This window comes from Staurois parvus, unplaced genomic scaffold, assembly GCF_062004578.1.
Source record: "Staurois parvus isolate SC_StPar_1 unplaced genomic scaffold, SC_StPar_1.0 ptg000087l, whole genome shotgun sequence".
NCBI lineage: Eukaryota > Metazoa > Chordata > Amphibia > Anura > Ranidae > Staurois > Staurois parvus.
This window is the reverse complement of record NW_028317883.1, coordinates 682,915-695,314: the sequence shown is the minus strand read 5'-3', so window position 1 is coordinate 695,314 and position 12,400 is coordinate 682,915. Positions and strand designations below refer to the sequence as shown.

The 12,400-nt window shown below is 39.6% G+C and overlaps 1 protein-coding gene across 1 annotated transcript in view; it reads right to left on the bottom strand.

Moving 5' to 3' along the window:
* Positions 1 to 12,400, bottom strand: part of PCSK7 (proprotein convertase subtilisin/kexin type 7) — a 104,274-nt gene that overhangs the window by 8,631 nt on the left and 83,243 nt on the right. Inside the window, 4 exon segments of the mRNA XM_089670139.1 lie at positions 2,131 to 2,248; positions 5,868 to 5,961; positions 6,417 to 6,511; positions 7,999 to 8,155. Of these exon segments, the coding sequence (XP_089526265.1) occupies positions 2,131 to 2,248; positions 5,868 to 5,961; positions 6,417 to 6,511; positions 7,999 to 8,155 (464 nt within the window).

Sequence of the window (12,400 nt, the reverse complement as noted above, 5' to 3'; positions counted from 1 at the left end):
TTCATGCAGGCCTCCAACCGAGACAAAATGTGGCTATTCCAGCCTGTCCTAACACATGCTATGCAGCCATCCCTGGAGAGCAGGTAGACTGGAATCACCTTCACAGACTGCAAAAGAGAAGCAGCATGGAGATGGAAACAAAAAAGTGAAAACAATTATTCTACAATTGTTTATGATACACAGTGCTTTTAAGTGAAACTGAATTAAAAATGAAGATCTGCTAAGTTATAAGACAAATTTAGAAAAGGTAATTGTGCATAGGAAATACCCTTACAATATGTACCTTTTGTCTGGAATCCCTCCTTAAAACAGCAGTGGACTTTTTGTTATACGAGAGTGACTAGACAATCCTGTGCCTACAGCCCCATATCTGTAATTCTGCAGTAAAAGACTGAGGTACTGTTTCCTCTGACTGGTAGTCTCATGAAATTGGAAGTGAAATCGGGTCACTACTGTGCTGAACATTGTTCTTGCTGGACATACTAACACAAGGACTATCAAGATGGCCACATCAACACAAAGTATCTGATGTGTAAATTCAAAATGTATCAACAGTGAATCATGGTAAAGACTTTTCTCTGTAAAGTTCTACTATTCCCCTCTCTCTGAGAGTGCCAGTTATGCTATGTCCCAAATCACTTGAGATAAATGCAAAACCTAAGGCTCTTTCACATGGGGCATGCTTGGATTTGGATTGGAGATAGGTGGGTGTAAACAGGCAAAAGTCTGTTAACACCAGCTGGTCCATAGGAATGAATGGAGGGTCCGATCAGGTCCACCTGAAAAACTGACAGGCAGACCTGATTGGACCCTTCATGTGAATCTGAGTGACAATTGGTTTGTTAAAGAGGAAGTGCACTCTGGAAGCTGTGCCCAAAAACAAGGCAGGCAAAGAGCAAATAACTAGTCCCCTGTATTGCATGAGAGACTGGGACTATGTAAGTTCTGACAAAGCTGTGAGAGGACAAAAGCATTCAGAGAGCTCACTGGCTCAGGTTAGGCTGCTCACAACAGACAAGGCTACCCATAGATAAAGGTTTTTAGTATTTGCAGGAGCAATCAAGATAAGAACCTTTATTTACTGGAAGGTAGCCTTGTCTGTTGTGAGCAGCCTAACCTGAGCCACTGAACTCTCTTCTACTATTCTTTTCTCTTGTAGAGAGAGGAGAACAGTAGAATTTTACAGGAAGGATTTCCACATAGGATACTATAATCATCTAGTGCCCAGAATGTTTATATGAGAACATCATCAAAACTACTATGTCAGGTTTATAATCATATGCTTCCTGAAGAACCCCTTCGGAGCAAGATTACACAATATAAAGTCAGTGGGGCCACAAGTGTAACTGATTATGGCAGTGAAGGGATGACACTGATCAAAGATCTTCGTAGAGCGCTCTGCCAGTAATAGTTTAAACTGTATATCTTAAACATCTTTTATGAAAAACAAACTTACTGTTAAGGAAACGAAAAAAAAGAGACATTGCAAGCATTTTAACAAAGTTTGTTGCAGATTCCTATCTCTTGTTCCTCTGAAGAAATAGCTGCTAGTTTGTCTGAGTCCATGTGCAAAGTTAATGTGAATCGGAGTGATTTTATAGTTATCAGTCAGCTGATGCATTTGCAGGGATCTAATGAGAAAAGTGGCAGGGTCTGCATCCAATTACAAGTGCTTTCCCATTGGGAGTATCTCACGAATAATGGCATTTTTGTTATAGGGGATGCCCAAAATCAGACTTGTATCTTAGTGCAGACCTCTGGGAAAATTAGTAAGCCAATAACACAAGCAGGAAATTACATTTCTGTGTACAGAATGCCTCCAGGTTGCCATATTGCTTTGCAATTTACAGAAAATTACAGTGCTGCAGATTGAAAGGTACTCTTTATTAATATTCAATCACAATATGACTTGTTTAGCAATTGTATATGCCATGCTATTTTTTTATTTCCTATTTTTTTCCCCAGGAAAGTGGAGTCACCCTTTAAGAAAATGTGGTGGTGGTGGTGGAGTAATGGATAAATGTCCAAGAATTATTAATAAAATTGTGTATGACAAACTAGTATTCACTATGCATTATTTACTAATCATGCACCATTGCAAAAAATGGGTACCTTCTCAATGATTCTTACCCGCAGGGTGTTATTTGTAATGGTGTAACTTTCCTGTTCAGATATCTCTAGGCCAGGAGGACAAGGCAGAGAAAAGTTTTCATTGAGAAATTCACCACTCTGAGCAAGTTCCACCAGCCTGATAAACAGAAACCAAGGTTACATCCTTACATACATCCCACATACATCAGTTTTTTTTATAGATAGTAATAGTTAGTCCTGCACAACTGAATGTGCTCTGTAAAGTTAAGGACATTTCATATCTTATCCAAGCATATTCTTGAGTTCCAGGAACACAACTCGGCATTTATAGCCAAATGTGTAACTCAGTCAACTTCAGCTGATCACTATGAAATGTATCAAGGCAGTTGACTGTCCAAGAACAGGATGGGAAGTCTGAAAGTTTGTGAAACCTCCCTGATCTAATTGCATAATCCAATCACATAGTGCCATTCAGCCTGGGGCAGATCCTTCATTTTACATGGCTGAAAGTGTGAATTGTCAAGATCGCCATCGTAGAGATGTTAAAATGGCATTACATGTGGGTAGCAGATAGTGTCAAAGGGCTCCATTCCTGTTTAAAAATGATTGTTTAGGTGGCCTCCCTAATTATGATAATCGACTGGTTCCATGGGACATCCACTAAGCTTTGGACCTTGATAGAACATGACTTAGTAGATCCAGACCTTACTTACCTACCACAAAGAGACCATCCATGACTTTCCTTCCGCTATTGACCTCTGCTACTCTACAAATATGGGACACATACATTACCAAAGGTCTTCTTTCTTCTCAAACAAGTCCTATGACCCCTTTATTTTTGGGTGGTCGGTCTATCCCCCTGCAAACCCTTGGTTAGGTCACACTCTTTACAGAGGTAAATTACTTTCCCTAGCTTTATAGAGGTAAAATACTTTCCCTAGCTCAGATACTGTTGAATTGCCAGAACCCCCTAGGAGTCTGGTTGTAATATACTCAACTTCAACACTACCTCAAGAACCTATTACCCTTGGACTCCTTCACCAGACCCTACACGGACTTGGAGTCCTTGCTTTCCCAGTTCACTAGACCAGAACGTCCCCTTTCGTTACTATACTAGATCTTGTTAAAGGAATTTTTTCCAGAGCCTCCAGCTTTTATCGCCAAATGGGAGAGGGAGTTGGATGAGTCCCCTGACCATCTAGATAGGGACAAGACACTGGCGTTGGCATACACACTATTGATCTCTTCTTTAGCCCAAGAATGTCCAGGTGCTCCATGATTCTGCATCTATCCCGGATAGGTGCTGGAGACGCCTACAGGCCATGGGCACTATGACCTAAATTTGGAGCACATGTTCTAGGCTCATTCCCTTTTGGGATAAACTATTACAGCTGTATGAAAGATTGGTAGTGGATACGATTCCGAATACATGTCAAATTACAGTTCTCTCTATGCTCCTAGGTTCTTATAAACAAATCAAGAACAGCTTGATTAGACATTTTCTGATAGAGGCACGGTCTGTAATCACTAGACACTGGAGGAAATTTTAACCCCTTTCCCTGGCTGAATGGGAATACAAAGTAGATAAAATGGATCACATGGAACATATGATTGCTAGGGAAAATGACAAGCTGGAATCCGTTTCCGTATTTCCTTTATTCATCTGACTGACTCCTTTGTATCCTGAGTGTGGGCTGGCCTGGTCTGTAATGATATTATCCAATCCTATAAGAGCATAAAGCTACACACCTCTTTCTCCGTTTCCTTTACCCCTTTTTTTTCTCTTTGTTTTCCTTCCTCCCTATTTTTTTTTCTCTCATTAACAGTATGAATGTTGTATTGGTTCACAGTTTGGTTTCATTGTTTATACTAGCCATAAATCAGAGCATTTGATTCCTAGGGCATGATTTATCCTATTAAATGTCTTCAAGTGATGATAAGTATGGTTGCTTTTTGGGCATCTTATGCTCATAGAATCTGTCTTACACAATTATACCTATTGCTTCATGTTCTTCTTTTCGTTCCTACAAGGAATTTGTACCTACAGTTGTTCTGACTTCTGATATTTGTTCTTATTTGTGAGCTTCATATTGTGCTTGATACCTTTGTATCCAAATTCTTGTATTATACTCACAATGCAGTACACCTTTGTGTTATATGTCTTTAAACTCTAATAAAAGATTAAACATAAACACATGGTTGTTCCAGAAGGTCATCTGTCATATTTAAGGATGTGTTCCTTATAAATCAAACAGCCATTGCTGATTAGGGGAACCATAATGACCTAGCGCAGTCATGCTAAAACAGAAAAAAGCCTTCCCCATTGTGTTTAAAGGATGGATGGAGCAAATGGTTGAGAAGGAAACTTCAATACAAACCATTATTTCTACTGATAACTACGTATCTTAGTGCTGTTTCTTTGACAGTGAGGCAGTCTGGGCGAAAACCTGTCAGTCAGTTTCCTTGTGCACACCTCTGTGTATGACTTGGGGAGGACCTTTTCACTGTATAGATTTAAGCATGGGTACTAGGAGAAATACATCTGTCCATCAACACAAATATTGGGGCTGAGGCCTACCCACAAAAGGAGGGACTCAACTCCAAGACACATACAGCTTGTATTTCAACCCCTCATATTCCCCAGCACTCCAATGACAGATCACTGGGGACAACTGTATCAGCAGAATCACCATCTTTTTCAATACCACCTAATGAAGAAAGAAGACTGTTAGCAAGTACCTTCTTCGACAGGATCAGAAATCTGTGCTGGTGGTAGAAAATGTAATGACCATAAAGTAGGGTGTAATTTGTGCACTTAACAATATGTACTAATACACATTTTGACTAAATTTCCACTGTAAAGCTGAACTCCAGGCAATGGGTAAATACACAGATAAAATACATAGAAGGGATTTGTTTTAACTACTTAAGTTTATGTATTTCTTTACATTCAATTATTATACATACACAGGAGACCTAATTTTTCTCTCCTGCAGTTAAGGAATGCTTAAGCAGGCCATAGATTACTCAATTTTCTTTCCTTTCAATATGGGTTAGTGTTGATGGGGGAATGCCATCTGCATCATGTTTTGTCAGCACGGGCGTATGGAGTGCCTTCCTGGCGAGCAGAACACAATGGTTACAGCTAGCAGTTATAGCTGCTGGCAGTAATCGAATGTCAAAAAATCAGACAGGCTGGTTGTACCCAAGTCGATCTATGGATCGACTTGGGTACACTCAGCCTGCCCATACATGGATCAAATCTCAGCCAGTCCCTGCTGAACCAGCCAAATTTCGATCCATTTATGGCCGACTTTAGAAGTCTTTTACCTTCCCCAACCTGTGGCCGGACAGTACAAAGAGAAGCAGCAGGCTGATAAGCTCATCTCTTTGTCACCCTGGTCTCCTCTCCTTTCAGCATATTCCTTGGAAGCACAAGAGCACTGCTTCACAGCTGACTGACTCATTGTGCTGCTTCTCTCTCCTAATCTCAGCTCTGCTGCACATGAGATTGCAAGATGTTTCTAGGTCAGACTCAGGGACTTACACTGCTCACATAAAAGAAATTATGTATTAATTAATGTAAAATTGTATTAATTTATATCGTTTATATCTGACTAGAGTTTAGCTTTAAGCAAACTTATTAAGCAAAGGTAAACAATCTAAAACAGACACACTCCAGATTAAAGTGAACCAACCAGCTAAAAAAGGAAATTCTGGTTATTGCTCCCATATAGTACAAAAGTAAACATTTCCTTTTATTGCTAATTATTCACCTTCTTCTCTCTGCCACATCATCAGGTGTCCAGGAAGAACCATAAAGTGTTAGCTGCCAGGTCTGAAAAACGCCTTTTTTTAAAGTTTCATCTCCTGTACAGAGTAAATACATGATTATTAGATTTATCAAGATGGCAAAACATCTCACATGGCTACATATGCAGTGTTCAAATCAGAAAGTTTCAGCAGTTTTTGGCTTTTACACAATTAATTTTCATATGCAAGTAGGTACATGAGGACATGATGTCAAACTATCAGGAGGAAAATTAATCTTAGTAAGTTTTATTTTAGAGAATGTAGTTTATGGTTGGAATGGACTTCCAGCAGAGGCAGCTAGTCAGTCAACAGTAAGTAGATTTGCTTGGGACAAAACATAGATCTATATGCAGACAAAAAAAGGTAAAAATATAAAAAGTAAAAAATATAATTACAAATGGGGCAGATTTGATAGACTACTTGGTCTTTTTTTTCTGCGGCCACTCTTCTATATTTCTGTACCATCTGGCAGGGCCTAAATCGAGGCTCTTCCTCAGCCAATGAGAGCTTACCTTGGTCAGTTACTAGCACTCTGTACATTCCTTCAGCATTTTCTCCCCAACAGCGGACAGTTGAAAATGTCCAGTCAGAAAAGCCAGTTGGATCACTTAAATGAGAAGGATATCCGTTATATACCAGGCACTTGTCAACAAAAAAATGTGAACTTTATATAGTCTAATAATTCTAGATTTCTCTATATACTATATGTCTATACCCACTTTCCTAGCAGACACCACTACACTACACATATATTTGTAATCTGAGTACATTTGTATGCAGAAACACTACCTGGCACTCAAGAAGAACTGCATATACATTTAGATCAAAAGAAAGTCCAGGAGGCCGCACTTAAGCAAATATCCACATTATTATATAGAGAAGCAGATAAAACACCATACTGTATGGCAGTGGGGGGGGGGGGGGGGGGGGGAAAGTTTACTCATATCGCGTTAACCTCAGAGCTGAATCGTAACCCATTATTAATAATAATGAGTTATGATTAAGCACTGAGGTTAGCGTGATACGAGTAAACCTGTGTTTTCCCCCACTGGCATACAATATGGTGTTTTTAGGCTGCTTTTCTATACAATAAAGTGGATCTGTGCTTCAATGCGGCCTCCCGGACTTTCCTTTGATCTACAGCACAGGCGTGCCAACTGGGCCAGCACACATGCTGAAGGGCTGAAGGATTGTGGAGTGTGGGGGGGGTGAGCCTACCTGGAGCAGTGCTACCTTCTCTCTATATTGCTGAACTTGAATACACATTGAGTTATTTATTTCTGAGATTGTTGGGGTTATGTCAACATGTAGATAAAAAGCTATTTCAAAGGAAGCAAGATAGAGGTACAAGCTATAGGCCCATAAAGCATTCCTGGATGTGTTTCTGCATGCATGTTCTGATGCATTTCAAAGCATTCCCCCCCCCCCCTTTTTTTTTCTTCTTTCTCTCAGGGCATGTGTTCTGCGTTTTGATGTGTTTTGCAACATTCCAGATGCATTCCATACAGAAAAATGTAGCATGTTCTACTTTTGTTGACTGCACTGGAATGCACTGAACTGGTGTGAACTAGGGCCTTTGAAATTCATGCTAAACACTGTCCATGTGTTTTTGATGCAGAATAAAAGTGCACTGGAATGCATCTGGTGTGAACCAGCCCTAAACAAAAAAAGAGTAGATATGTTGCATAAAAAGCTAAAAAAAACACAACCCTAAATTAAATCTAAATATCTTGAGTTAATTTATATATTTTTAGATTTAAAATGTTTCTAAAAAAGGTATAATTTTTTTTAACCTCAATGCACTCTATGCATAAAGGTAAAAAACCTTCTCTGTGCAGCTCCCCCCTCCAGCCCCCACTTATACTTACCTAAGCCCGATCTCTATGCAGTGCTGTGCATGAATGCAGCGGCTCTCCCGCTCTCTCTCTTCACTGGACAGAGGCAGCAGCAGGAGCTAATGGTTTCTACTGCTGTTAATCACAGCCAGTGAGAAGTGAGCTCTGTGTGTCACTTTAGAATCACTTTAAGTGTAAAGCCAGATATAACCTAACGTGTTCATTCAGCATGAAATACATCTCATTTCATAACACCTACTTGTCTATCTTCCTTGTGGCTCCAATGAGGGATGACACTCCACTGGGACAAAAGAGTTGTATCTGCAAATTACCACGTCGCGGGTGTGTGATAGTCACTGTCACTGCTACATGCTCCAAGGTCCTCATTCCAGAGAGCAGGAGATCAGAAGCAGTCACTAGAAACAGATAAATTAGCATGTCATATTTATGTATTTATATATTATAGGTACTTACAGTCAGGTCCATAAATATTGGGACATCGACACAATTCTAACATTTTTGGCTCTATACACCACCACAATGGATTTGAAATGAAACGAACAAGATGTGCTTTAACTGCACACTGTCAGTTTTAATTTGAGGGTATTTACATCCAAATCAGGTGAACGGTGTAGGAATTACAACAGTTTGCATATGTGCCTCCCACTTGTTAAGGGACCAAAAGTAATGGGACAGAATAATAATCATAAATCAAACTTTCACTTTTTAATACTTGGTTGTAAATCCTTTGCAGTCCATTACAGCCTGAAGTCTGGAACGCATAGACATCACCAGATGCTGGGTTTCATCCCTGGTGATGCTCTGCCAGGCCTCTACTGCAACTGTCTTCAGTTCCTGCTTGTTCTTGGGGCATTTTCCCTTCAGTTTTGTCTTCAGCAAGTGAAATGCATGCTCAATCGGATTCAGGTCAGGTGATTGACTTGGCCATTGCATAACATTCCACTTCTTTCCCTTAAACTCTTTGGTTGCTTTTGCAGTATGCTTTGGGTCATTGTCCATCTGCACTGTGAAGCGTCCAATGAGTTGTGAAGCATTTGGCTGAATATGAGCAGATAATATTCCCGAAACACTTCAGAATTCATCCTGCTGCTTTTGTCAGCAGTCACATCATCAATAAATACAAGAGAAGCAGTTCCATTGGCAGCCATACATGCCCACGCCATGACACTACCACCACCATGCTTCACTGATGAGGTGGTATGCTTAGGATCATGAGCAGTTCCTTTCCTTCTCCATACTCTTCTCTTCCCATCACTCTGGTACAAGTTGATCTCGGTCTCATCTGTCCATAGGATGTTGTTCCAGAACTGTGAAGGCTTTTTTAGATGTCATTTGGCAAACTCTAATCTGGCCTTCCTGTTTTTGAGGCTCACCAATGGTTTACATCTTGTGGTGAACCGTCTGTATTCACTCTGGTGAAGTCTTCTCTTGATTGGTGACTTTGACACACATACATCTACCTCCTGGAGAGTGTTCTTGATCTGGCCAACTGTTGTGAAGGGTGTTTTCTTCACCAGGGAAAGAATTCTTTGGTCATCCACCACAGTTGTTTTCCGTGGTCTTCCGGGTCTTTTGGTGTTGCTGAGCTCACCGGTGCGTTCCTTCTTTTTAAGAATGTTCCAAACAGTTGTTTTGGCCACGTCTAATGTTTTTGCTATCTCTCTGATGGGTTTGTTTTGTTTTTTCAGCCTAATGATAGCTTGCTTCACTGATAGTGACAGCTCTTTGGATCTCATCTTGAGAGTTGACAGCAACAGATTCCAAATGCAAATAGCACACTTGAAATGAACTCTGGACCTTTTATCTGCTCATTGTAATTGGGATAATGAGGGAATAACACACACCTGGCCATGGAACAACTGAGAAGCCTATTGTCCCATTACTTTTGTTCCCTTAACAAGTGGGAGGCACATATACAAACTGTTGTAGTTCCTACACCGTTCACCTGATTTGGATGTAAATACCCTCAAATTAAAGCTGACAGTTTGCAGTTAAAGCACATCTTGTTTGCTTCATTTCAAATCCATTGGGGTGGTGTATAGAGCCAAAAATGTTAGAAATGTGTCGATGTCCCAATATTTATGGACCTGACTGTATATAGCACCATCAATTTACGCAGCGCTGTGTGTATATATATATATATATATATATATATATATATATAGTACATTCACATCAGTCCCTAACCCTCAAGGGGCATACAATCTAGGGCCCCTAACTCACATTCATACATATACATACAAGGGGCAATTTAGACGGGAGCCAGATAACCTACCAGCATGTCTGTGGAGTATATAGAAAGAATTGTAATGCATGGGTTGTGAATCTAAAGGGCACGTAGGAGAGTAAGGGAAGATGGAATTTGACGGGGGAACGGGGTCAGGGAAATAAGGGGAAAAAAATAAAAAAATGAGCCTAACATTCTTGTTTCCCAGTGTAGCAGATACTTCAAAATGCTGTTACAAGTGTGATACAAATAACTACTTTATGGGAAGTAAGTAGCTGGACACCTTTAGCTGCAATGACTGAGACTGAAGGTTTCCTGTAGTTGAAGTCTCACATCACTGGGAAGCAATTGTAGCCATCTCTTCTGCACAGAGTGCCTTTATCTAGCACAGCAACATTTGTAGGTTTTTGAGCATTAACAGCTCATTACAGGGCAAAACACAGTATTCCAGCTGCACTCAGGTCAAGGCTTTTTTTAATTGTACAATCTTGCATTTATATGCTTCTTTCTCACATACCGTGGGTGTTCTATTCCTCAATGACAGAGTTTTCAGTGAGCAGTGGTGTCTGTCTCACTAATCTGCTGTGCATCACATTTTTTGGAATCTTTTTTTGTTTGTTTAGTTGTTGGTATGAATCAGAGTCAATTTATACAATTCCCTGGATGTTGATTCTTTTCAAACATCTTACTGATTTTACGCCCAGTTCACAGAGCACAGTATCAAAGCCTATCCTGCTGTTAATTATGGCGTCCTATACACAGCTCAATAAAAAAAAAGTGATGTTCTTGTTTTCAAATGGTGGGACTGATTTATTAAACAGATGGAAGCATGCTGACTTTGCAAATTAATTTTCACATAATGTAGTGAATGCGGTGAAGCCAAGTGGAAATTCAATTTGTAAACATCACCAAATTATATGCAAGGAAAATGGGGGGGGGGGGGGGGGAGAATATTTTCCTGCAACATGATTGGATGAAGTAACCAAAGCTTCCCCTCATTCACCAAACTAAATGAAAAAATTGAATGAGGTGAAGCTACGCCGAACTCAATCATGTGTGAACAAAAATCCTGTTTTTTTTCCTTGGACAAGACTGGCTATTCTTTGCAAAATGAACATGCTCTACTACTTTATAAAACAACCCCTCTCCTTGCAGCTATCCAGCCATTTTTTCCTCTCCTTGAGGTAAATCGTTCACAAACTCAGTTTGTGTTGTTAAATGCATAAGCAGAGGTTACTTTCAGTGAAAAGCATATATCAAAATAATCAATAGATCCAGACACAGGTAGCTGAATTTATATGCAAAGCTTGACTTTTCCTTTGTTTGCACCCTCCTCCTCCTATCCCAAGTTTCATACTGATAGTTTATTGTGTCAACTGATTTTGCTGACCAATGGGAAGGCTCGACAACAGGCAGGCGATGGTTCCTTTACTCTTTTACAAATCACAAATTGATGGGCAGTTATTTCCCCAATGGACATCACAGGAAGATACTGTATGTGACAATCTATAGCTGTTGGTATAACTGGAGGTTTTTGCGAGTGGAGAAAATTAGAAATTAGGTAAACACTTCTTCCCTCACTGTAGAGTGTAGAATTGGAGGAAACAATGCACAGTCAGCAAAAGAAAATATGCCAGTAATAAGTTAAAGCCGTCAGGGACCTTCACTTCATAGATCTCGCTTTCAGATGTGAACTACCATATATGGTGTCAATGTGGAAGAAAGAATGTTAGAACAAATGCTAAAACAATTTGTAAGGAAAAGTGAGGTTGATGATAAACAAAGCTGATTGTGTCAATGTGCATACTGTATATATAAAAAGCTTTGTGCGCACATCTTTGTATTACATAAAATTTTATTGGATCAGTGAAGTAGTCATAGAAAGATAAATAGACAGACAGACAAAAAGAAAAAACAAACAAACAAACTGGAAAAGACAGAATCTGAAGCAGCTATGCATGGTAACCAATCCACTTCACCTTGGGTTTGTTCAGCTAACCTTTGAAAATGCAAGCTAGAAGCTGATTGGCTGCCATTTACAGCTGCTCCAGATTTTGGCTGCTTCTTTTTTGATAAATTCCCTTCAATATGTTTTTATGCATTATCCTTGGTGAGAAAGATGTGACATATGTAAATCATAGAAGTAAAAATGTAACTGCCCCTTACAGATTCCTTGAACTATTAATCATGATCCCACCTACTTGCAGTTATTCCAGTTGGTGCCTTAGATAACTACCAATAAGAGTATATAAAGCCTAAACTTTTTTTTTATATATATTTTTTTAGTTGTATTTACACTGTGTACACAATTATTAGGCAAGTGAGGTTTTTTTTTTTTTTGACCAAATCATAATTTTTATGCAAATTGTCCAATTCCAAGCTGGATAAACTTGAATGCTTATTGGATTTAAGC